General features: G+C 43.0%; 1 protein-coding gene across 11 annotated transcripts in view; it reads right to left on the reverse strand.

Annotated features, from left to right (window-relative positions):
• FARS2 (phenylalanyl-tRNA synthetase 2, mitochondrial) overlaps positions 1-24,093 on the reverse strand; it is a 502,588-nt gene that overhangs the window by 57,869 nt on the left and 420,626 nt on the right. The window contains exon 8 of one of the 11 annotated variants that reach the window (XM_041772869.1): positions 9,434-12,113. The exons of the other annotated variants lie outside the window; for them this stretch is intronic. Coding sequence (XP_041628803.1) covers positions 12,065-12,113 — 49 coding nt within the window. The 3' untranslated portion in view covers positions 9,434-12,064. Of the gene's footprint in view, positions 1-9,433; positions 12,114-24,093 lie in introns of those variants that run through there. 11 annotated transcript variants of the gene reach the window in all.

Genomic DNA, 24,093 nt, shown 5'->3' on the forward strand with positions numbered 1-24,093 from the left:
AATGATGTGGACTTAAAAAAAAAGACAATTTCCACCAACCTTATTTTACAAAACAGCATACTCCATCATGAGCAACATGAGAGCGGGGACCTTCCAGCAGCTAGCAGACAGTAAGCATACACCAAAAACATGTTGAGCTGACCTGATGTTGTTTGATTATAGTTAAGTTTATGCCTTCAGAATCCACAACACAGTAAGAAAACCTTCCATCGCAGGGGCTACCAGAGGTTCATCATTCTTAGGAGCCATAATCCACAAGACCTGGCAGCTACAAGTACTTTTAACAATTGTCTGAATTTTATTAAATGAGAATTTTAGGAAAACACTTTGTTCCTCTGTAATTTCTTTCCCTCCTTCCCTCCCTTCCTTCTTTCCTTTAAATTTTGCCTGTGGAAATTTCCAAGCTTGAGAAGACCTCATTTCACTTTGAAGAAGGAGATCTCAAAAATCTTGAAATGCCAATATCCATAAAACCAAACCGTACATATAAAAGTTCTGCCCAAGTCCCTCTAGGTGAAATGATCTGGTGTCCGCAAAGGGCAACAGTGAGGACAGTGACAGCCCCGAGGGCACACAGAGAGAAGCCCACAGGCTTAGGCTGCCCACCTCTCGGCATCTCAGCCCCCAGTGTCTGGGGACATGGTAGTGAACTGAAGGGAAGGTAAAATCACAACGTTCATCAAAATTCCTAATTAATTAAAATCCAAGTGACCAGAATCCTCAGACAAGCTTTACTATGCTCTCATTTCACTTTTAGAAGATGGCAGACTGAGCATTTGTTTTTTTAAAAAAATTAAAACTTCTTAAATATGGCTTAAGGATAGTCCAAACCTAGTTCCAAACTTCTAAAATTTTACAATTAAAACTGGCCTAAGCTAATTCATGAAATTAGTGAATTACCTTTCCACAAATTCTAGAAATATCTGTGACTGTAGCCTATTAGAAAAAGATTTCAGGGATCCTTGGGTGGCTCAGTGGTTTAGCGCCCGCCTTCGGCCCAGGGTGTGATAGTGGAGACCCGGGATTGAGTCCCATGTGGGCTCCCTGTGTGAGCCTGCTTCTCCCTCCGCCTGGGTCTCCACCTCTCTCTCTCTCTCTCTGTGTCTGTCATAAATAAATTGGAAAAATCTTAAAAAAAAAAAAAAAAGAAAAACATTTCAATGGTCAAAGAAAGGTTCAAGCTAAATTTTATCTACCTACTAAGCCAGAAAGTACACATATCACTATAGAAAGACCAACAACAGGAACAGAAACTAAAAAGGTTTTCTGTATTAATTCTCATTACTAAAAAAACTGAATTAATCAAAACATACACTTCAAAGAACCTTCCAATTAAGTGAGGCAAATCAAAATAGACATCATTACCTTCGCAGACACTGCCTCCCCAGAAAGTTTTTTTTTTTTTTTCAACATTAAATACTACTGGAAATCTGGTTCAGTATACACTTTGCTAAAGGAACACTTAAAAACATTTCTGATATCCCAATTAAAAAATATAAAACACATTCCCAACAGGGAAAAAATGTTGAAGATTTTGATGTTTATTTGCTTACTTGTAATGAAATGCTTTATTTTTTAATTTTTTAAATTTATTTTTTATTTATTTATGATAGTCATACAGAGAGAGAGAGAGAGCCAGAGACCCAGGCAGAGGGAGAAGCAGGCTCCATGCACTGGGAGCCCGACGTGGGATTCGATCCCGGGTCTCCAGGATCGCGCCCTGGGCCAAAGGCAGGCGCCAAACTGCTGTACCACCCAGGGATCCCCTAATGAAATGCTTTAAAGGGATATATATACCTTTGGCTTTCAAAAGTCCCAGATTTTTTTTTTTTTTTTAGATTTTATTTAATTGAGAGAGAGAGAAACAGAGATAGTGACAGAGAGAGGGAGAGAGCAGGGGAAGAGAGGAGAGGGTAGATCAGGATCCCCACTGAGCAGGAAGCCTGCCATGGGGCTTGGGGCAAATTCTAATTTGGGGCAGGGGGGAGGTCAGGAACAACAATATAATGAAACAGAAATTAGCTAAAGGCTAGATTAGGGTAAAAAGTAGCCAATATGAATTTAAAAACGGACTAAGAACACACATACTGCTTCATTTTGCATTTGACAAGTCACGCATCTATTTCTCACCTTATTATTACCCGAGATCTATTTTAATATTTATTGTGTGTGTTAATAAAAATGAGTAATAAAGAGAGCTGCACTCAACCATATGCCATGAGTAACCACTAAGCACAAAATAACTTAATAATAAAAAGTTCTTATTAGAACACACCAAGAATTTCAATTAGTCATTTTATTTACCAGGGTTATCTTAAAGTTGACATAAAGTCAACCGCTCCCTGCTTTTAATTTATCACATTTAATGATGATTTCTTCCTCATTTCTATTATTCTGTTAGGGATGAAGCCAGAGAGGAAAAGCAAAGGCACTGTCAGCACCACGATCGCCGGTTCCTGGTGTCCCCGGAACCCCCTACTTTGCACGGGTCCGAAGTTCTGTGTGTGGCCCCTGGTCCCAGTGGGAGCCAAGGTGAAGGGCTGAGCACGCGCCTTCATCCTCACAGTCATGCTTTATATTCGGGGCGCGATGCTGCGCATCTTCATCAGCGGCTCTGCAGAGTGGGGGTGCCGAGCTCAGGGGGCCGGGCCCGGGGGATCAACGGTGCCCAGGCAGCCACCGCCGTCCACGGCCTCTCCAGGGACAGGCACACCTCGGGCTCTGAGTTCCCGGGGCCCAGGGAACCCCGATGACTTCGAGGATCGCCTGCCTCCCGACGCCAGCCACCCCCCGCCCCCCCCCCGCGCCTGCAAGCTCCTCATAAGCTGGCAGCCCATTTGTCTGCACCGGCCCAGCAAATCCCACGGATCCTCTGGGCCTCTGGGGCCGGCTTTTCAGATCCTGAATCTTATTTAATGTTCACACGGAAAAGCCACCGCTCCTCACTGTGCCCATAAAATTTCTTGGTGGAAAATAACACCTTGGTCAAATATAAGCAGGAAGAAAAGTACTGGTCTCTTTGGGGGCCATTCGGGAGAGAAAACCACCTACCCAGGAGTGATATTCAGTCTGGCACGGTGGTGACACGGGTGTGTCCCCCACAAAGGTGGGGGCTCGGTTCTGCACCTGCTGGCCCGCGGCAGAAAGCCCTTGTAGGTGTGTCTGTCTGACATCCTCGTTTCATTAGGAAAGCTTTATCAAAGAGGATCTTTATTTGATCCTGTCCCCAAAGCCAGGTGTCCCTCACATTATGTGTCACCAATCCCAAGTTCAGTGAGTTGAGAATAATTAAAAGCAGATTATCACAGTTATTGCTACATATTTTGAAAATGACCCCTCTCTATATAACCCATCAAGTTACGTAAATAAAACCAAGCACAGTCTAATCTTCTCGTTATCTATCTTAGTTCTGATGTAAGATAAAGAATAAAATAAAAAAGGAGACAGGGTAACGTAATAAGGTAACCTCATGCTGTCATTTGGGGAAGTCAACTTTTAAATTCTATCAGGAAAATACTTCAAGTGGACAATTCTGTAAATTAATGAATTCTGATTTCCAAGACTTGTAGCTGTGGCACTTTAAGGCAAATTTTAGATGAGGTGGTCATAAGGCCTCTGCAATCAATACGGGAGACATATACGCTGCCTGGTGACTTCTGCTAATAGACTAGAACTGCACTTTCTATAAAAGTGTAGAAGGTACTTGGGGATCGGAGGTCAGTCCATTATAGAGTGACGGTGGCCCTGGGAAAGGTTTTGTGGGACACACTAATGGTGGCTGTGACTGTCTCTTGGGTCCCTGTAGAGCAGTGGTTCTCAAACTCTGCTGCATGAAAGAACACCGGGAGCTTTTTAAAATCTTCGTGCAAGGCCTCACTCCAGACCTGCAAATTGAGGGTTAGCAGATTTTAAAGGCTCTCCACTTCATTCACAGGTGAGGATAAATCAGAGAACCAGTGCTATGGACAAGTGCTTTTCAAACTCAAATATGCACATGAATCTCCTGGATCCTGTCAAGATGAAGATTCTGATTCAGTGGGTCTGGGGTGGGGCCTGAGACTCTGCATTTCAACAAGACCCCAGAGGATGCTGTTGGCTCCTGGACTAGTTTACGTAGCAAAACCCTAGACAATGGTAAACCACCAAAACCCTCTATGAGGGGGTGATGTAATCAAAACTGCACTTCCTAAAGATGAATCGAGCATCCTTCAGCATAAGTAGACTTCAAGGGGAGGGAATGGGATAGGAGAGCAGTCAGGAAGCTACTAAGGAGAAGGAATAGATACAGAGGAGTCTCAGGAGTCCTGGTAGCAGGCTCATGGAGGGGAAGTAACCCTACGTCCTTCCGTGCCACCCACAAGGGGTACCCCTGCTAAGGGGTACACTTGTAAAAGGCCCTTCAAGGATCTAAAAGACCCCATAAAACCGCAGTCTACTTTGGTAGATGGTCCTTCCCGGTGGCCTGAGTAACTGATGAGAACAGCATGGGTGTGAATGCCAGTGCCTTTGACTTTTCCTTGTGGAAAAGACTCCTTGTTCCCCTCTTACTTCTCTCCTTCCAGGCACATGGGGGGCTTCCTCATGTCTGCCCCTTGCAGTTCTGAGCAAGTGGGGTGGGCCAAGCCACCACTCCTCAATGCCCACCCTCCTCTGCCTGCAACATGGCTGCGCCAGTAGCAACTGAGAGAGTAGAGCCCAGCTCCCAGAGTGACAAACCCACTTTTGTCGGGGTAACTGGTGGAGATTTTCAGGTTATTGGTTATGGAAACACGAGACTGGGCAATCCCTAATGACTGATCCTCTCATCAGGTGGCTTCATTCTGTGGAGGCCAATCCCAGCAACCCGGCAGAGTGCTCTGAGGCTCCTAGTGGCCCAGTGAGACAGCTGATGAACCATCCAGGTTCCATTTAGGACGGGAGAGGTTTCTTGAAGACCTCGGGCTTAATGACTTACGCAACCCACAGGACCACCAGGGAAACGCCACAGGGCCCCCCAATGAGAAGTGTTTCTTGAGCTCCTGAAGCTTCCCTTGTAAATAAGACAGTTCTGAAAGAAGTATTCTTGGCCATGGTGTGTTCTTCTCCCTTCTCCTGCTCCCCCACTGCACAGGGAGCGAGAATCAGACATTATCATTTGGTTTTTACCTCTGCTATTTCAATCCAGCTCTCCCAAAGCCAGTTTTCTGCATCCAGAGTTTCAACTAAAGAACGTGACACAAATCTACTGTTAAGATTCAAATTATATTAAAAAAAAAAGATTCAAATTATATTGGATGATTTTTTTTAATTAAAAAAATAACTGTTGCTTTTAAGTGGAAGATTTAGCTTGATCTTCTTTTCAGACCTCTCACTTCACACCAAACTAAAGACAGTTCAGAGGGCTCTAATGTCACTCAGCCAAACCTCACCCTGAAATTAGATATTTGAAGTCTGCAAATGAATGTAAAACAGGTTGTGTGTGAGCACAGTTTTAAAATAATGACCTGAAACCACTTCAAAGGCGAATCACCAACGGTAGCGGTAGCTCATGATTTTGTGTTTGTTTATCGAAAGTCATACTTACTGCTCAAGTGGATAGTGAGCAACGAACGTCCTTGGAAAATAGTCTTGCATCAGATAGTTATCGGGAAGAGCACTACACTGGGTACGCGATCAATATTTTTAAATTACTGAAACAACTGGACCCAAATTTCTCATTTGGACAACAGAGTTAGAGGTCTTTTCATCTCCGTAGTTTCTGCCATTCTGGTTTAGGATTCCCTTCAATGGGCAATGTGAACTTATCTTGGCTGGAAATATGCGTACTTCTCAAAGAAGGCTTCTAGTTCTTCTCAGACTCTTACAGAGCCTCCTATTCCCCACCCCATCGATCTGTTTCCTTTACCTCTCACATAATGCAAATTAAAAGAAATTTCAAAACTCATTCTAATCCATCGGTTCAGCCATTCATTTGTTCTTTTTGCTGAGACATAATCTTGTAATTGTCCTCTGTGTCTACATTTATAGCCTGCTAAAAATAAAACCCATGTGAAATTTTAATTTTTTGAGCTTATTTGTATTTTCCAAATCCTGACAATGAACGCGTCACTTTGGTAAACAGGAGAAAAGGCATTAAAATACATGAAATTGGATAGCATCTCAGAAACTGTCCTGTCCCCAAAACCATTTTTTCCTATTTCTGCTATACTGAAAAACTTACCTAGCTGGAAAGATTTGTTCCCAAGAGATTCCAGTCAGTTTTGCTAAAATTTTTATTACCTTTATTGTTTATTAAGTCACTGATACCTGTTCTCTATGGATGGGTAAGTTCTATCTGTCAACACGGGATGATCCACTTAAACAGGCTGCCTCTTGCAAATAGGGCCAAATAAATGAATGTCTTCCACACTGGATTTTAAAAACTTATTGTTTTATCATAAAAATAATATATGCTAATAGTAAACATTTGGAATTACATAGAAAGGGGTATGAATTGAAGAGAAAAAGATAACAACTCTAGTCCCTGCTGTGGAGGTTTCCTGCGTGTCATTTTAGATATTATAGAGAGGCACAAAAAAAAGCATACATGCAACATTCCTACAACAGAAATTGTATACATACGAGCATACAATTTCTGTTTATAAACACAGAAAATGAAATCATCTATAGAATGCTCTTTCAATATATCTTGTTCATCTTTTCTTACTGTCAGATGTGACTGTTAATGACTGCAAGTGTTCTGGAGAGTGAACATTCTAAAATTTATTTACTCAGTCTTCAACTGAAGAACAGTTTTGGGCATTATATCAAACGGTGCAATGAACATACTGGCATGTGCATCTTTAAACACCTGTATCATGATATTTGTGGGATAAGTAAATTCTGGGTCAAAGAAGTAGTGTATTTTCAATTTTGGTATGTATCGTGAAAACTGCCTTCCAGAAGAATTGTACTGATCTGTACTTTGCAAATAATGTAGACGGATAATAAACATAGGATAAGGTGCTCAGCCTCACTCATGATTAGAGAAATATAAATTAATAATAACTGTGACTTACCCTTTTTCAGTTATTGTATTATGGGCAAAATTCCTAAAAGTTGATAATACTCAGTGCTGTCAAATGTATGGGGTAACAGGTACTATGCATCGAATTTAACCTCTATAAACCACTAAAAGTAGCTGAAGAGGTTGGCTCATTACTTACATACAGTGTGACCCGCAAATTACTCCCTTCTCCTAGAATTTCAATTTCCTCATCTGTACAATTAGGATAATAAAGCTACCTTCAAGGATAATCGTGAAGATGACATAAAATAATGTAAGTTGTGACTCAGTGCATAGCACATAGGGAGGATTCAGTAAATGGCAGCTTTGCTTCCTCTAGATTTTGGACATTATCATCACTCAGCTCTAGGGGGTGAGCACTAGACCTGTGGTGGATTCACGTTTCCCTGGGAGGCAGAGAGAGGACTGGAAATCACAGCACATCGCCCAGGGGCCTATCACCTGGCTTACTGTCATACTGCCAAAAATGCTTATACTGTGTAATTTCCCAGGAAACACGATGAATTCTTGGCACGGTTCTTAGAGTGCCCTGGGATCTAAAAGCTTTTGATCCTTTTGGGACCTGTGCTGACCAAAAAGGCTCAGGGCAAACACCAGTGATGATGACATAGGCATATAGCTTTTGGGTAAGAATGACGTCTTTACCTTAATTTTCAGGGGAATGAAGGGAAGAAACTGCTGCTCCAGAGCAAAGAACAGAATTGAAACAAGAAATTAAAAGTATTACATGGCATTTCACATCTTCCTCTTATATTAAATGAGAATTCACAAGCACTATACATGCTGATAATCCCCCTTAGAATATGAAGAGAAACATGTACGTACGTCTCGTTAAAGGCATATGCTACACATTCACATTCTTCCTATTATCTGATTATGGCTAAACAGATCTAGAAAAGCAAAAATTTCTTCAAAGAACTCAATTATTTAATATGCTTCCTACTTTAACAAATATAAAATCCTAAGCAATTTTTATAGGAAGGAATTTATTTTTCCTATACACTTTGAGCACTGTAACATCACGATTTTTTAACCAAAAAGTGAATCTAGATCTAAGGTATCAAGACCTAATTGTTCAGAATGCCCATTGCTCTTTGGTTCAGTTTAAATTTTTAAGTACCTAGAAAATACTTGTGTTGGTTATTAACTCAGCACTCAGATCTATCGTTCTGGGACCAGGTCTACGGATACTGATCTTAACGTCTGCAAGGAAAACGGCAATCCTAGTCCTATTCTATAAACATTTTCAGATGTCTTTTAGTCAGAAAACCCAACTCACTCATTCCCTACAAAAATCTGTGCACGGAGTGAGGCACAATCACCTTCTCAAGTGGTGGCAATGACATCTTCCATCCTACACGCGCTTCTTCCAATGTGACCTTGAAAGCTCTTCCTCTGAGAGGGGCAGGCTATGTCCTTGTCTCCCAAAACCAGATGGCTTCTATGACGGGTTCCACAAGCAGAGGGTAGCACAAGTGATGCAATGTGACTTCTGAGACTGGGTCACAAAATCTGTGCAGCTTCCCAGTATTCTCTGGAATACTTGCTCTTGGAGCCCATCAGCCACCATATAGATGGGGTTTAAAGATCCAGAGGTGACTGTGGTGAGGCAGCTCCGGCCACACGCTATCCAGCCCAAATCCCACCAAGTCCTAGCCAGTGTCCGCTGCCAGCCTCATTCCAGCTTCCGTCAAGCCACTCCCAGTCTTGGAACCTCCTCAGATAAGGCCCTGGCATCACAGAACAGGGACAAGGATTTGCACGCGTAATACAGTCAGTGCTTTATGTCACAGTTTTGGGGCAGTTTGTTACACAGCAATAAATTACTGGATTTTTATCCTAGGTTTACTTAAAAACAGGCTATCTTGCAACTGCTGAGGATAAATGATTCCCCAAAGCACTGCAAAACTTCTGCCGGAACAATGTGAACAGATTAGCCACCTTGCCCATTAATATCCTGCTAAACAGCCACATGTTGGGAAGCAGTCGTTCAGCTGTTACTCTCTATGTAAAAGCCAAACGATGGATTCCCCATAAATCGTCAGGCTGCTCAAAGATTAGTGGTGAAGGGGCAAATCTGGCGAGGGCTTTCCAAAAAGAAAATAAAATATTTAGACCATCTTGCAAGTTGCTCTTCAGATGCCGCATTTTTCTCTGTCACTGCTTCCAGCTGACACCTTTTGACAGTTGCTTCTGGGACTCTTTAAGCTGAAAACCATTTATCCTGAGAATATAAAGACAAATGGCAGGCTGGATCTGATATATGACAAAGTAAACTCATAGGATGGTACCGTGTCCAAAGAGTACAATACTAACTTTACTATTACTGTTTTTAAAATTATTCTTATTTATTTGATTTTTAAAAAAGATTATTTATTAGAGAGAGAGAGCATGAGCAGGGGGAAAGGGTAGAGTGAGAAGTAGACTACCTGCTGAGCAGGGAGCCCAATGTGGGGCTTCATTCCAGGATCCTGAGATCATGACCTGAGCCAAAGGCAGATGCTTAACCCACTGAGCCACCCAGGCGCCCCTGCAATTATTGTTGATACTTCTTTTGCAAAGCAGGTGAGATGCAAATTCTCTGATGCAGGGTATAAAAGTCTGAACGGGAACAGGAAATATAGTATTGATTAATTTGAATTTATAAGGATCCTCACTTCTGGCAGCAATAAAGGGGGGAGAGTAGAATATAGAGCTTCATCCCCATAAAGCCTGGAGTGGTCAGTAGCAATCTGGTAAGCCTGGTGACCTTACCACGGACTTGGTCTTTATAACATGTTTGAACACCTGGACCAGCATGCAAGGTATGAATGCCAAAGAGCCCCACATCATATCCCACATGTTCATGTGGCATAAATTCAATATATTACAGTACATACATCTTCATGTCAGGATGCTTTACAGTAAATTTTGGGGGGTACATTATAAAACTGATTTAGCATTCCCCTGCCTAATGTTGGTTAGGAGTAAACAGATTAAACTTTCTAACCATTAAGCATTACATTTTTTTTTAAATTCTTATTTATTTATGATAGTCATCAGAGAGAGAGAGAGAGAGAGGCAGAGGCATAGGCAGAGGGAGAAGCAGGCTCCATGCACTGGGAGCCCGGGTCTCCAGGATCGCGCCCTGGGCCAAAGGCAGGCGCCAAACCACTGCGCCACCCAGGGATCCCCAAGCATTACATTTTTTAAGCCTATTGGCTTCTGCATGTATACTTTATTTCCAGCTAAGGTTTAAAAAAAACCTTACGATCAAAGTAAATTCTGAACAAGACCTCAGTGAGTGCCCAGCTCGGGGTGTGGTGCGGAGGGCTTAGCCAATAGCTTTTGAAGGACAGAAGACACTTAAGGCCAAAGAGTTTACAACGGCTTGCCAAAGGATACACTGATGTCTAGTTATGATTTGAAAAGACGAAGTTGGGATCAATTTTCAACAGCATAAAAGGTTCACAGAAACAAGCCTATTACCACCAACAATATGAAAACCACCTGACCCCCATGGACATCTTCTGAGCATCCAGGTGCCATGCTCGGTGACGCAGGAGAAACAGAACCACCTCCCCGTTCGTCCTGTCTCCCTTAGGCCTCCAGACACTATAAATTCAGCTCAGGTTCATTTTCACCATCTTACATGGGAGACCTGAGCTCGCAGAAAGTGATCTGACTGAATTGTGCCATGGGAACTGTATTCTAAAGTTCTCCGTTCTAATTAATAGTTTTTGTTCTTCTGGCTAAGAAGGTTTTCTCACTTGAAAATATGGGAAAACACTGTCAAGGCAACTAGACCTGAACAGGACGTACAAGACCCTCTACAAGCCTCGCCTGGGAAGCCTGTGAGCGCGGCCTGGAGAGGCCAGTCCAGGGTGGGGGTGGGGGTGGGGGTGGGGATGCTCCTCTTCCCCTCTTGTGCCCGTAACCGAAACCTCAGGTGCTTGATTCACTATGGGCAGAATCTAAAATGCCATTTCCGGTCCGGAGAGTCTCTCCGGCTTAAATTGCTCTGCAAACTAACTTCTCCCTGCCTTCTGTAGAGCAGGGTCAGACAGGCCACTGGAAATGGAATTCTCTACATCAAGGTCAGTTAACTCTGGATGAAAGTCATCACGAGAGTGACTTTCAGGATGTGGCGAAGAGGCCTACCTGCTTAGCTCAGTCGTTACAACCTGGGCTGGGTGGAAGGGCTGGACAAACAACTCTGAAGCCAGCCTTTGGGTCTGTAAACTCAAATTGGTTCTATACTATGGTCCGGGGCGGAGACGGCGAGAGGCTCACAGAGTCAGAGGGGAGTCTCAGCTCCCGTACCTGGCTCACGAATAAGGAATCTTTTAGGCAGAAGCAATTACATGTACGAGAAGAAAACTCCCTGAAATGGCAGAAGTAAGAAAAACCTGTTGACTGGTTTAGTCCCCAAACAACAGGACCGTGTCCCTTTTGCTCTCAGCCTGCATTCCAGATGGATCTGGCCTCCATCCTTCTGAGCTAGTCTGCTCCTGACCCCCGTGGACTGTCCCCCACGCTTCTGCACACATTTAATGTCCCTCGAGTTGACCTCCTCACCATCATCAATCTTGATGAACCCCATGGTGTTTTCGGTGAAGGATTCTGAATTTCCTCACTTTGAGTAGAGAAATTATAAAAGAAAATTGTTCTCTGGCTCCCCTTGCTTTTTTTATTTGCTTACATTTTCCCCCAGCTGGTGAGCGGGCAATTCGAAGGACTCCAGAAGTTTAAACAGAGTACTAGGAGTCAAAGAAACCTGTCTTAATAGAGTCTGTAAGAGATACAATAGAATTAGGCTCCTATTAACAAGAAAAACATCTAATCGTTTAGATTAGCTCCCTCAATCGTCCTTTCAAAACCCATTCTACCTCCCCATTCACGGTAGAAGATGTCCTCTTTAGGTGACAGGTGCTGGGACTTCTCAAGATGGTATTTAAGAGGGAGAAAGTAAGGAAGTTTGCTGATTAGGCCCATTAAGCAGTGCTTGCAGGGGAGAAGTCAGCTTCTGGCGGCGGCTTCTCATTTATATGGCTGGCTTAATCCAGGGGAAGGCTGATGGAAACGGCCCCTGGAAGCAAACACAGGAGGGCGGTGATAATGAAAACAAACCAACCACCTCAGCTGGCAAGAGTCCTCGGAGAACGAAACACAAATTTAATTTTTTAGCTACTCAGGGATACATCAGAATATGCCTTTGTTTCACTCTTGAAGGGGATGTTGCTAAGCTGTTTGTTTGAGGACGGGTGCCCCGGCCTGGCACGGTGCTGGGTGGTGGGCCAGGGGTGAATCGGGGGGTGGTGTGAAGGCAGCCAGCACATCAGGGGCAATCCTCTCCTGACCTGTGCCTTCACACACGCTCCAGGTCATGATGCTAAACAGGAATGCTCATTACATGGGGGTGCACCAGTATGTGTCTGTGTTGGACTTTTTTTTTTTTAATTTAAAGGTGTTATTTATTTATTCATGAGACACAGAGAGAGGCAGAGACACAGGCAGAGGGAGAAGCAGGCTCCCTGCGGGGAGCTGATGCGGGACTCGATCCCAGGACCCCGGGATCACGCCCTGAGCCAAAGGCAGACGCTCAACCACTGAGCCACCCAGGCGTCCCTTGGGCTGAACTTTAAACAGTTTACACAGCTCTGAAACCCACACATATGGGAAACTGTAATTCCGGAGGTGACATCATGTGTCCTAGATCAAGCTGCTATTTTGTAGCAGGCGTAGACCAGACTCAGGCTTCTGGGCTCCTCAGCTGGAGTCTCTCCACTGTCCCGTGAAACCCTTCTCCTACCTTGAACATCCAGCACGGAACTCTGGGAATTAGCAGCAGCTTCCACACTGACCTAGATCAAATCTTTTCACTAAGAAATAACAGAACCTGTTCCTCCTCCCTCCTAGCACACAGCCTTACCGCTCGGCGACTCACTCCCAAGCCCAGGAGCCATCCCAGTCTCCTAACTCTTCCTGGGGCCCATGTCAGCACGTCATACACGCTGTGCCCTCAATAGCCCTCAACTCCATGCCTGTGCCAGCCCCCAGGCCAAGCCCCCTTGACCTTTCACCTGCACTGCTGAACCCCTAGCTGGCCCTCTGCTTCTCCTCCGCCTGACAGTCCACACTACCGAGAAGAGGTAAAACGTGTCCACACTCCTTACAACTTGCCACCACAGGGGTCCCCGGGTGGCTGCGTCAGTTAAGCAATCACTTTTGGTTTTGGCTCAGGCCATGATCTCAGGGTTGTGGGATCGAGCCCCTTGTCAGCTCAGCATGAAGTCTGCTTAAGATTCTTTCTCTCCCTCTCCCTCTGCTTCTCCCCCCTCCCTCTCTCTCAAATAAACAAATCTTAAAAAGAAAAACCAAACAACTTGCCATTGCACTTAGAAAAGTTTCCATGTTGTGGCCCACGGAGCTCCCAGGCTCACCTGCTTCTCTGAATTCATTTTGTCTCACAAACATACCAAACTTGTTCCTGCCTCAGTGCCTTTGCATATCCCTTCCCCTCTACCTCCTCCAGACTTTACTTCCCTGTTCTCTCAGCAGGACCTTCCCTGACTCTCCTGAAAAGAAGCTACCGTTTTCCACGTCACTATCTCTGTATCCTACTTTCCTTCACTGCAGGTTTCGGTACTTGAAATCACACCGCCAATGAATTTGTTCACTGTCCTTCCCGACAGCCTGGAAACCCAGTGGGGACAGAGCCTTGTCGTCTTGGTCCCTGGGTACTGCCCACACCTGAACAGAGCCTGGCACGCATCTGTTCAGTGGGTGTGTGAATGAATGACATGCAGCAGATGGGGGAAAGCCACCTCTGGCCCCTGAGGATCGCACAGATACCAGAGTCAGCGCATAGGTTTTAGCCGGGTCCAGTGTGGGTCTGTCTGGACACAGCGCGGCCCACAGCAACATCTACAAAGATGAATCCCCCACCCTACATTTCTTCAGAATCGCACATCTCGCAGAACCACATTGTAAAACTGGCCTGGCATGGCGTCAGGCATATTGCAGGCGTCCGGTAAACTGCCGAATTTTAAACATTTCTATCATCCACCATCAAACTAATTATTTTCATTCTCCATGTTCCCTCTATTCCTTTCAAAATACAAGTATATATTTTTGCACTGTCATAACCATATAGAGGCATTAATTTGTTTCCTGTTTCACATTTTTAAACACTTTTTGATGGGCAACCAGGCTTTGCCGTTTTTAACGTCTCTGCAATATTCCACCCAGGGGCCGTGCTGTAGAACTTACCTAGCCTCTTTGGGGCACGAGGCTATTAGAAGTTCACTGAACGTAAAGATGCCACATAAACTGAGGTAGTATCAGCGGTGTTCTTTCAGCAGAACCCAAACCACATCCTGACTAGGGAAGAGTGGAACTACATGATGTCTGTCGCGGAGCAGCCCAAATTTGGACTCTTCATCACATTAGTTTATTGCAGCAAACTGGAGATTGTTGTCAGAAAGCTCTAAATCACTGCACAAATTATTTATGAACAAATGACTTCAACCACTGGCCAAATGCAGCCAGCCTTACAAAGAGGCACCAAAAGGAGGGAGGGAGGAAGCCAGGGGAGGACGAGGAGGGGAAGAGGTGGCAGCCGGAAGGGAGCTTTTGGAAAGACTTTAATAAAGGCGCCAGTCAGAGCCTGTTTTATTTCTCTGCTCTCTTGAGAAAACAGTCAGCAGTTTGTGAGATGAATCAGCCAAAGTCAGAGGGGGAAGAAAGGGCTTGTATATCCTGAGGATTTTCCCATCTTGCATTGTTAAAATGCTTGATAAGCTGCTGTAAAGGCGTATGGTTTTCTTCTCTTTCCTCTTTGAATAACTCTTCCCCTCTCTTGGTTTACAAATGAAACAGTCACGGGCAGTAATTTGGGAAATACGGGAAAGGATAAAGAAGAAAGTAAAAACCACCTGTAGTCCTGTGAGCCAGGGCTGGCCACGTGTGACACCTGCGCTTCTCCCGCTCTCCCTTAGGGATACGTAAATCTTTATAACCGTAGAATTACAACACATATTCCACTCTTTACCCTTTAGACCTATTATGTTGTGAACCTCTGTTCAAAGTCTGTGACAATTCTTTAAAATAACAGAGTTGAATATGTGCAAAGCAGTTCTTTGTTCAGACGAGGAAAGCACAATTGCTTTGTCTCTCTGTGGGTAACATACAGGTTGTTTCCAAGTTTTCTTATAAATGATAATGCACTACTCTTTGAATTCTTCTCAAATGAATTCCTTAGGGCAGATTATTTACTTTTTTTTTTTTTTTTTTTAAACTCAAGTATAGTTAACACACAATGTTAATGCTAGTTTCAGGTGGATCTAGGAGTTACCTGCTGAATTTTCTAGAAGCATAATAAAATGGTAATAATAAATGATCTTCCACATAAGCTGCCTGTGGTGATGATGGCAGAAAGACTGGACAGGGCGGTAAACTAGAGAGTAGCTGTGTGGGAAATACATGGAGGACCACTTTGCTCTTTAACTCTGGTTTACCATAATTCTCATTTAACACTTTTGTTAGGTCTTCCTCTATCGTTGATAGAGTTATCTATCCAAAATCCTTTTCTCTGTGACCCTGTGGATAAAAAATGGTGGGGATATCTGGACAAGCTAGTGGCATGGATGACTGCATAACCCATAGCTACTTTGACCATTAGAGTTACAGTTGTATTTTCCTGGTTATGAGTCTCCCTGTTGGAAGGGCACCTTTTCTCAAGGTTGTGGATTGCAACACAACTCAACTTGGCCTCCATTTACACAAGGTCCAGGCCCATGCAAGTGCTCTGGCCACACAGTTATTTCTCATGACCTCACTGAGTCTCAGCATCTGAGCGACACTGCAAATGGTAGCCACTGGAGTTTGTTAAAATCCAAATTTCACTGTGCAGCAGAATGATACAATTGCTGTTAACTTATCCTGGACGTAGCTATTTCCACATTGGGTTTAAGGATAAAATTCTGCTTTAGAGAGAGAACTCTGTAGTTTGAGAAAACATTTTAACAAACTTATTATTATTACCATGAACAGGGAAGTTGAGACAGAGGAAACTAAACCACTCTACATAGTTAAGTAAAAGGATATCCCTATCAGAGACTGTAATGAAAGAACTGACTTGTGGTGGTTTCCTTGGGTCAGGCCAAAGAGATGGGGGTTTAGGGAAGACCGGGCACCAGGGGAGGCCAGGAAATGATAAATTTTCTCTAAAGAGATAGCTACTTCCTGGCGTTAGTCTAGAAACAAGACAAGAGATGGCCGGTAAGTGATTCACTGTGGTGACAAATCACTGATGCACTGTCACAACTGCAATGCAGAGATTGTAGTTTCAGCTTCCTCTCCATTATTTCCAATCTCTTGCAAGTCATTGCACCACTTAGGGTATCCCGAGGAATAAAAAGGAGTGATCAATGTCATGAAGTCAACAACCTATGGAATGTTGCCAAGATGGTAGGGGATGAAAAAAAAAAAAAGGTTCAGAAACAAGAGATAGAGAAGGACATAAATACACCCCCAATGAGATCTGCAGAAACTCAACAGGGCATACTGGTTATGTAGGTCTGAATAATTTTGTTTGGATTTTAAAGGCAAGGGTAAGAGAAGGCTTGCGACTTGAGGGCATATCTGGTTATAATTACTCCAGAGGCTGGTGATCACTCATTTTGAGGACCTAGTTTTAATGTCTAGCAAATAGGGTCTCTAAGGATATAGAGGGTATCACCCTCAAAAAAGCATAGCCTGAAGGAAATATTAGAAAGTAAAAGGCTTGCTTTCTCCTCTCTGTTTTCTGGCTTTCCACAGAAGGTCAGTTGCAGCATGTCATCCTTCACCAGCAAGAGAATCTAAGATGATTTCCTAGGGACAGGCCGCTGGCAGGATGTTCCTAGAGCTTAGCTTACTATTCCAACCACAGATCAATGTGTTCCAGACACTCCTTCTGATCCAAGGGGCACCACTTTTGGGTTAAGACAAGATTGCAGCTTAATTCTTTAGGATATCAGGTAGACAATGGGCAAAACTCAGGAAAACACGTAGCAGGTATCTTCGCATCCTTGTCCTCCACTAGAACTCTCAGGGGAGTCCTTGGGAAATTTAGAGAGCTCACTCCAAAAACTTGAGGAATGAGGGGCTGAAAACTGAAAATGAAATATTTATAATATTCTCTTCATGATTCACAGACTTCAATATGCACGTATCAGGCCACTTCCCCCTGGCTTACATATTATCCAGGTAAGGAGGCCCTCCTTTGGCATTTCTGAAACATGTAGGAATGAGATGTGTTTGAGGCTCCAGAGGCCTATAAGACAGTAGAAACTGCCCAGGCAGCCCTCGTGCTACAAAGGGTGGCTGGATGCGATATGAGGTGATTCTCCTCCTTCGAACATTATGTATTTAGATATTAAGAGGCGATCTCCAGGGGTGGCTCAGTTTATAACACAAATTGTAAGCCTAAGTGTCTTCTCTGATGTGGATTTAGTATCTCTGAGGGATGCCAAGTCCCGAGGCGATGACCTCTGCCAGCAGTTACCCTCCTACAGGATAGGCCTCCTTGCGTTGGGAGAATCTTCTCAAGGTACCAGTCTCAGGTTTTCTAGATCCCTTCCCTCCTCCCAATCTACAAAGGATGGCAACTTTCAAGAATTGATGGAAATGTCCTTTAAACCATGTAAAACTGCTCCAATTGCAAAATAGTTTTTTTTCTGTTGGTAATTTATCTGAAATCAGATCTTCAGGAAATGGAGTTAGGTGTGGTAAGGGAAGATGTCAGATGAACATTTAAAGGCTGTTTCTTCGAGAAAAAAGATTTTTGATGCCCAGCTGGTCAAATTTTATTCAATTTGCCTAAAAGTATATTTGCCAACTTCATTCACAAAATTCCTCTTACCAAGCTCCCCATTCCATCCATTGCCACTTGTGTTCTCCCTTCAGTTCAGCTCAAAACCCTGGAGGCATCGACCACTTGGTACCTCTCTTAATTTTCTACCTTTCTGCTCAGCGGTTTAGCGTCACCTTCAGCCAAGGGTCTGATCCTGGAGACCCGGAATCGAGTCCCATGTCGGGCTCCCTGCATGGACCCTGCTCCTCCCTCTGCCTGTGTCTCTGCCTCTCTCTCTCTCTCTGTCTCTGTTTCTCATGAATAAATAAAATCTTTAAAACAATTTTTTCTACATCTGTGTATTTCAATCCATCTTTGCAATTTTTATCATCATTTGAACCCATATTCTTATTGGTGTCACGTGAATGAACTGACGGCCTGACCGACTGACTCCTTCACTCCTTCATTCTAGGCCCATTTTCTACGTGCCTCCTCTGTGCCGGGAACAAGATAGAATTTCCTGCCTTCAGGAATTTCACCATCAGGTGGATGAAACAGACACGTCCACAAACACTTCAAGTGCTTGGCGAAGCCAGAAGCATTAGAAATGTATACACAGGGATCCCTGGGTGGCGCAGCGATTTGGCGCCTGCCTTTGGCCCAGGGCGCGATCCTGGAGACCCGGGATCTAATCCCACATCAGGCTCCCGGTGCATGGAGCCTGCTTCTCCCTCCGCCTGTGTCTCTGCCTCTCTCTCTCTCTCTCTCTGTGTGACCATCATAAATAATAAATTAAAAAAAAAAAAAAAAAAAAAAGAAATGTATACACACTCGTGTACAAGCACGTGGTAGAAGGAATAATGACTCTGGCTTCTGGGAACCGCCCCTGGCTTCTCCCTCCGGCGCTCCTCTCTGTCCTACTCTCTGAAGTCAGGTTTATTTCCCAAAGCAGTGCTGCAAGGCCAACGTCACCGCCAGGGATCGACCCAGCACCCGCAGGACCTCACACATAGGTGGCCTGATTATCAAAGGCGCTGCCGGTGTCTTTTTGCTGTGGCTGTGGTTGTTACCACGTGTTGGGAACAGATCACCTAAACACTCTGGGAGAGGTCTGGCTGCCAGGATTGTATTCTGTGGGTCGTTGCCAAGTTCTTAACAGATATTACGTGGAAAGGGGCAAAGGTGGGAAGAAAGAACTTGTTGAAAGGGAGTCAGAAGAATGAAATGAAAGGGAGCTGAGCACACCGGCTGCCTCCTTTACAGCTCTCTTACGGACCAGTCCTTTTTAATTACAGTTGCTTTGATACTAAGCATTTATACCATGTTCATAAAAAAAAAAAAGGCAATGGTTTGATAAGAATTCCTTTTGATTCACAAATTTATATAAAATAAACCACCTTTGGTTATGCATTTCAAATGTTTTTAATTAAAAGAATTAACAGTTCAGGAAACTAATGAGGAACATCTCGATGTGTAGGCACTTTAAATATACATATGCCTCGGAATTTAAGATAGATTTTTAAAGAACTATTTTTGGTCACTCTTAAAAGTAAAGCAGGGCAAAGTAATTCTGTCCAGCAGTAATAACCATCTCTTGGTTGTTCCAGGAATGACTATACTCTGTGGTTTTCTCAAATGGAATTTTCTTTGTACTAGGTAAATATTGAGACGACATTTAAGTTGGCTCGGGTCTGTCTATATTGACTTCAGGAAGCAGCAAATATCATGGGACGATACAAGAGTGAGAGAAGGAATCTTGCAGGCATTATCACTGAGGCAAAATGGGGCACACATTCGTAGAAGGTTGACTCTAAGGATTTTCTCTTCCTAATATAGAGAGTAAAAGCACAAAGTCCTATGAAGTTTGGGAGAATTTAATAGGTAATTAAACAAAACGGGACTTTCACATTCAGAAATATGGCTCCATGTAGAATTTTCTAAACTGCTTTGATCTTTTTCGATAGAAAATCCTATTTGAATCATTTAATGTATTATTACAAGGCACGTGACATACGCCTTACCTTAATGTGACATTGTAAATGTCCTTATGGCTAGCTCTGCTCCCTGCAACAGTTTTATGAGGATGTTATTGAGAATTTAAGCAGATCTTAAACTAGGACACCAGATTCATGTGCAATAAAATATACTGTTCATCTCATGATTTAAAAATGGAAGATTATATAAATGCGTATTTCTGGATATATAGCTGGCCTAATGTGTATGATATTGTTTGTATTTAACAAATGTAAAATTCAAACAAAGGAGTGAGGGCACAATATGAGAATGAAGGAGAGAAAAAGAAGAATCAAGTAAATGGACTCATCAATAGTAGAGGAGTATGGAAGTTTCCTTGATTAGGGAGATGAGCATCTTTACGTATCATTAAGAAAATCTTCCTGCAAGCTTCAATATAGTGTGTTAATTAATTAAACTTTTCTGTAGCAAGCTTGAGTCAGGTTGTTTGCACTGCTATTTGATTATTTTTTTATAGGAGCCTAACCAAATTTAATAGTAGTTATCTTTATTTTAATTTGTACTTTAAATGCCTCCTTCATTCAATAAAAAAGTGAAATTTCCCTTTGGTGGGAGAAAAAGAATGATTTTCACCATAGTTTCAATGGAGCATATGCCACAATTAGGATCAAGATGTTGTTCAATATGTAAAGAAGGTGATTAAGAAAACACATTCTGCGATACGAAAAGGAAATGAAATTTAACTTCCTGCCGGGTATGTTAGCCAATGGAAAACATGAGAAAAACAATGTTCCCTTCTTGTAGGGGATTTATGAATTTGTCCAGGTTTGTTTTATTTATCTCTGAACTTTTCACTCTATTTTGGTGAAGACTGGCTCTTCTTTTAATGTTTTCTAAGTCACTCTCGTAAAATAAAAGAAACTTGGAAGCACAAATCCACAACAAGGATGTGCTAGTTAATTACGGGGTGATGTTCTTACTACACTTCCTCTATGATTTATCCTAATCAAACAGGTCTCTTGAACACTACAGTTGGTTTGTGTGGGATGGCAGGTGACATATTTCATGACTAAACAAAGAATTACTGTAGACTATACGGATAGCAAAACACACGCACACCGATGTTCCTGCTAGGTTTTCATTGAAAAGGAGTATATTTTCTCTGTCTCCTAAACTCTCTTGTCATTCGTCTCCAGTTTCTTCCTTTTTTTTTTTTTTTAAGACCTTATTTATTTATTCATGAGAGAGAGAGACAGAGACACAGGCAGAGGGAGAAGTAGGCTCCATGCAGGGAGCCCGACGTGGAACTCGATCCCGGGACTCCAGGATCACACCCTGGGCCAAAGGCAGGTGCCCAACCGCTGAGCCACCCGGGCTGCCCAGAGTTTCTTCCTTTAAAGAGAGCCACGGAAAACTGGGAGCACATGATAACTAAATCCTTGTGCTGCCTGAAAGCACACATGCAATTACCAACTACTTATTAGTAACAGTTATTAGTATTTACAATACATCTTAATAAGTAACTGGTAATGGTGTGTGTGCTACCAATCTAGATATTTGTGTGTCCACAAATGTGCTGTATTTTTTATTGCAAGCATATCAATACTTTCTTCACCAAATATTTATTGACTACCTATGTTGTACCAGCCACTGCCCTTTTGTTTCTTTTCTCCCTAAAAAATTCCAATTAGAAAATATTATTTTAAGTACCCATAAGAACTGGGAAATCTTAAGTAAAAAGTACAGGATAGAAGTAGTAAAAAGAGAACTAGGCTCTAGCCTCAGGCCTGCCACTCACCGCGTCTTGGGACTTGGAGCTTTTTCCTTCGACTGTGTTGGTCTCAACTTTTTCATTTGTATAATGAAGGCCCAGAACCAGACAATCTCTTAAAAATATCCCCGAGTCCAAAATGTCACAGTTCCAAAAATGGAAGTATTTTATAATTTTGGAAACAGGTGAAAATAGTACTTCTCCCAGAAGAACAAAGATATCGATCCTATTTAGGTTACAGGCATTCTAACATGATAGAAAGTCAAATATCTAAGACTCTAAGCCCAGGTAAGAAGAAATTAGGCATTCACAGAACTGTTCTGAATAAAACAAATTTGAATGATCAGAAACATTTTATAAATATAACGTGCCATAAAACGTAACCATCAAATTCTCACCCTGGGCCTCTAGCTGCTGGGCAAGTGGGAGGATGAAGAGAGAAACAAGATCTCCCAGCATGTCTACTGCTCATTGTCTCCACACTCTCCAGGAGTCAAGCATCAGTGTGTCCCCTAGAGTTGGGCCAGTTGAAACTAACATCCGACCAACAGGTTTTTCTCTTAATACAGCTATCAAACATAACAGGAAGTTGACCTTATAAGACTTTCCACAAATGGAGAAAGTTTGGGTTATTACCAGTTTGGGCCAGTAGATGCAAAGAAAATAAATGGTGTGAAATCTGTCAACATGCAACAATTTCTCTGATGTGTGACATCTGCTTTCCTATTTCTTTCTTTTTCTTTTTTTTGAAGAGTATGATCTAACTGAAAATAGTCATTTTTAAAATGACAAAAAAAAAAAAAGGAGGACAAATGGTTTCTACATCAGTGATGCAATATAACATATATATAAATCTTTGGCTGGACCACGAAACCTTGGTGTAAGTCTTACTTCAACATTTTGGTCAAAATTTGTAGGCTTAACAATTTTTATGATTAACCCATATAAATCATATAAAAATGAAGATAAGCATGTAAGAAAATTAAAAAATACAATCCAGACTAAAGCAGTTAGCATCTTGTATATATGGCCTCCTAGTCTCCTGCAAAGTATATATGCATTATATATATACGTCTATATTTATATTCATCTATAAAATCCATTTTGTATTGCAGGCATATCTAGGTGTCCAAAGAGCTCCAGAGGCTATTATATTACATTGGCACACCTATGTGTGTACATCTGTATACTAAGGCACCGTATTTGGGAAGCTCTGCCCTACATTTCCCATAAGTCTGAGTTTATCTGAAACAAGCACCAACAGCATTACAGAGGCAGCTTTATTTCTTGGAAAGTATCCACAATTCTTCTATCTGCCCCTCACTTCCAAAGAGCTGGCACATGTCCAGCTAGCATAAATTTGGCTAAATTCTACACAAATGTTGGGGAGCACAGAATTGTTTACGGTCCAAGTCCCACCACTTTTTTTTTTTAAAAGATTTTATTTATTTATTCATGAGACACACACACACACACACACACACACACACACAGAGGCAGAGACACAGGCAGGGCGAGAAGCAGGCTCCCTGTGGGGAGCGTGATGTGGGACTCGATCCCAGGACCCTGGGATTACAACCTGAGCCGAAGGCAGATGCTCACCCACTGAGCCACCCAGGTGCCTCAGGTCCCACTTTTAAAATAAAACCACTATAACTGCATCCTCCCTGACATACCTCTCCTTGCCCTTCTCTAGACACCTGCATTAGGTCCAGGTGGACGGGCCCACACTTGTGCCCTGAGAAGGCCATGAGGGGATGGTGTGCTGACCAAGTCCTGAATGTCAAGGGAGGCAAGCAGGTGCTCCAAGTTTCCTTAAGTTCCTTTAGGGGAGAAATCACATCTCCTCAATGTTTTGTCTCCCCTCAATGGGAAGCACAGTTTGGGGCACATGGAAAGTGCTGGAACACTTAGCTGGTAGACTGACTTAATATTAAGCTGCAGTGGTAGATGTGGTAAACTTCCTGCACAGCTATGGTCTCCGTAGGACATAATTATGGATTACTCACGCTTGCCCCTAATGAATGGCTGCGGGTTGTGCGTGTCCTAGCGGAAGAGCCCAGAGGGTACATTCACTGCAGTGGCTCATCTCATCCTATTACTATCACTATGCAAAGGTGTTGCTACTCCAAAGGCAAAATGTGGTGTTGCCAAAGTCCAAAAACGGAAAGGAACACATGTTGTCAGTGGCGACCAAACTTGGTTTCTGTCATGAATCACTGTGGCCTCATTGTGACAGGTCCAGTTGCGACCTAGCCCTGGATCACACCAAGCAGTGACTCAGTTATGTGGAGCCTTCAGAGGCTATTTTTACGGGGGGTGGGGGGTTGGGGGAGGTACAGAGGAGCTGTATTATGTTTTCCTGAATTTTAATAGCCTAAATGAAATCTTCGCCTTGACACCAGAATTCTGGAGAAGTAACTGCCCCTGACATTACATAACCTATACGGTTTACTTTTTATATCACAGCCACCCATTAAAGTCGCA

This window comes from Vulpes lagopus, chromosome 10 (genome assembly GCF_018345385.1).
Source record: "Vulpes lagopus strain Blue_001 chromosome 10, ASM1834538v1, whole genome shotgun sequence".
In the NCBI taxonomy this organism is placed as follows: Eukaryota; Metazoa; Chordata; class Mammalia; order Carnivora; family Canidae; genus Vulpes; species Vulpes lagopus.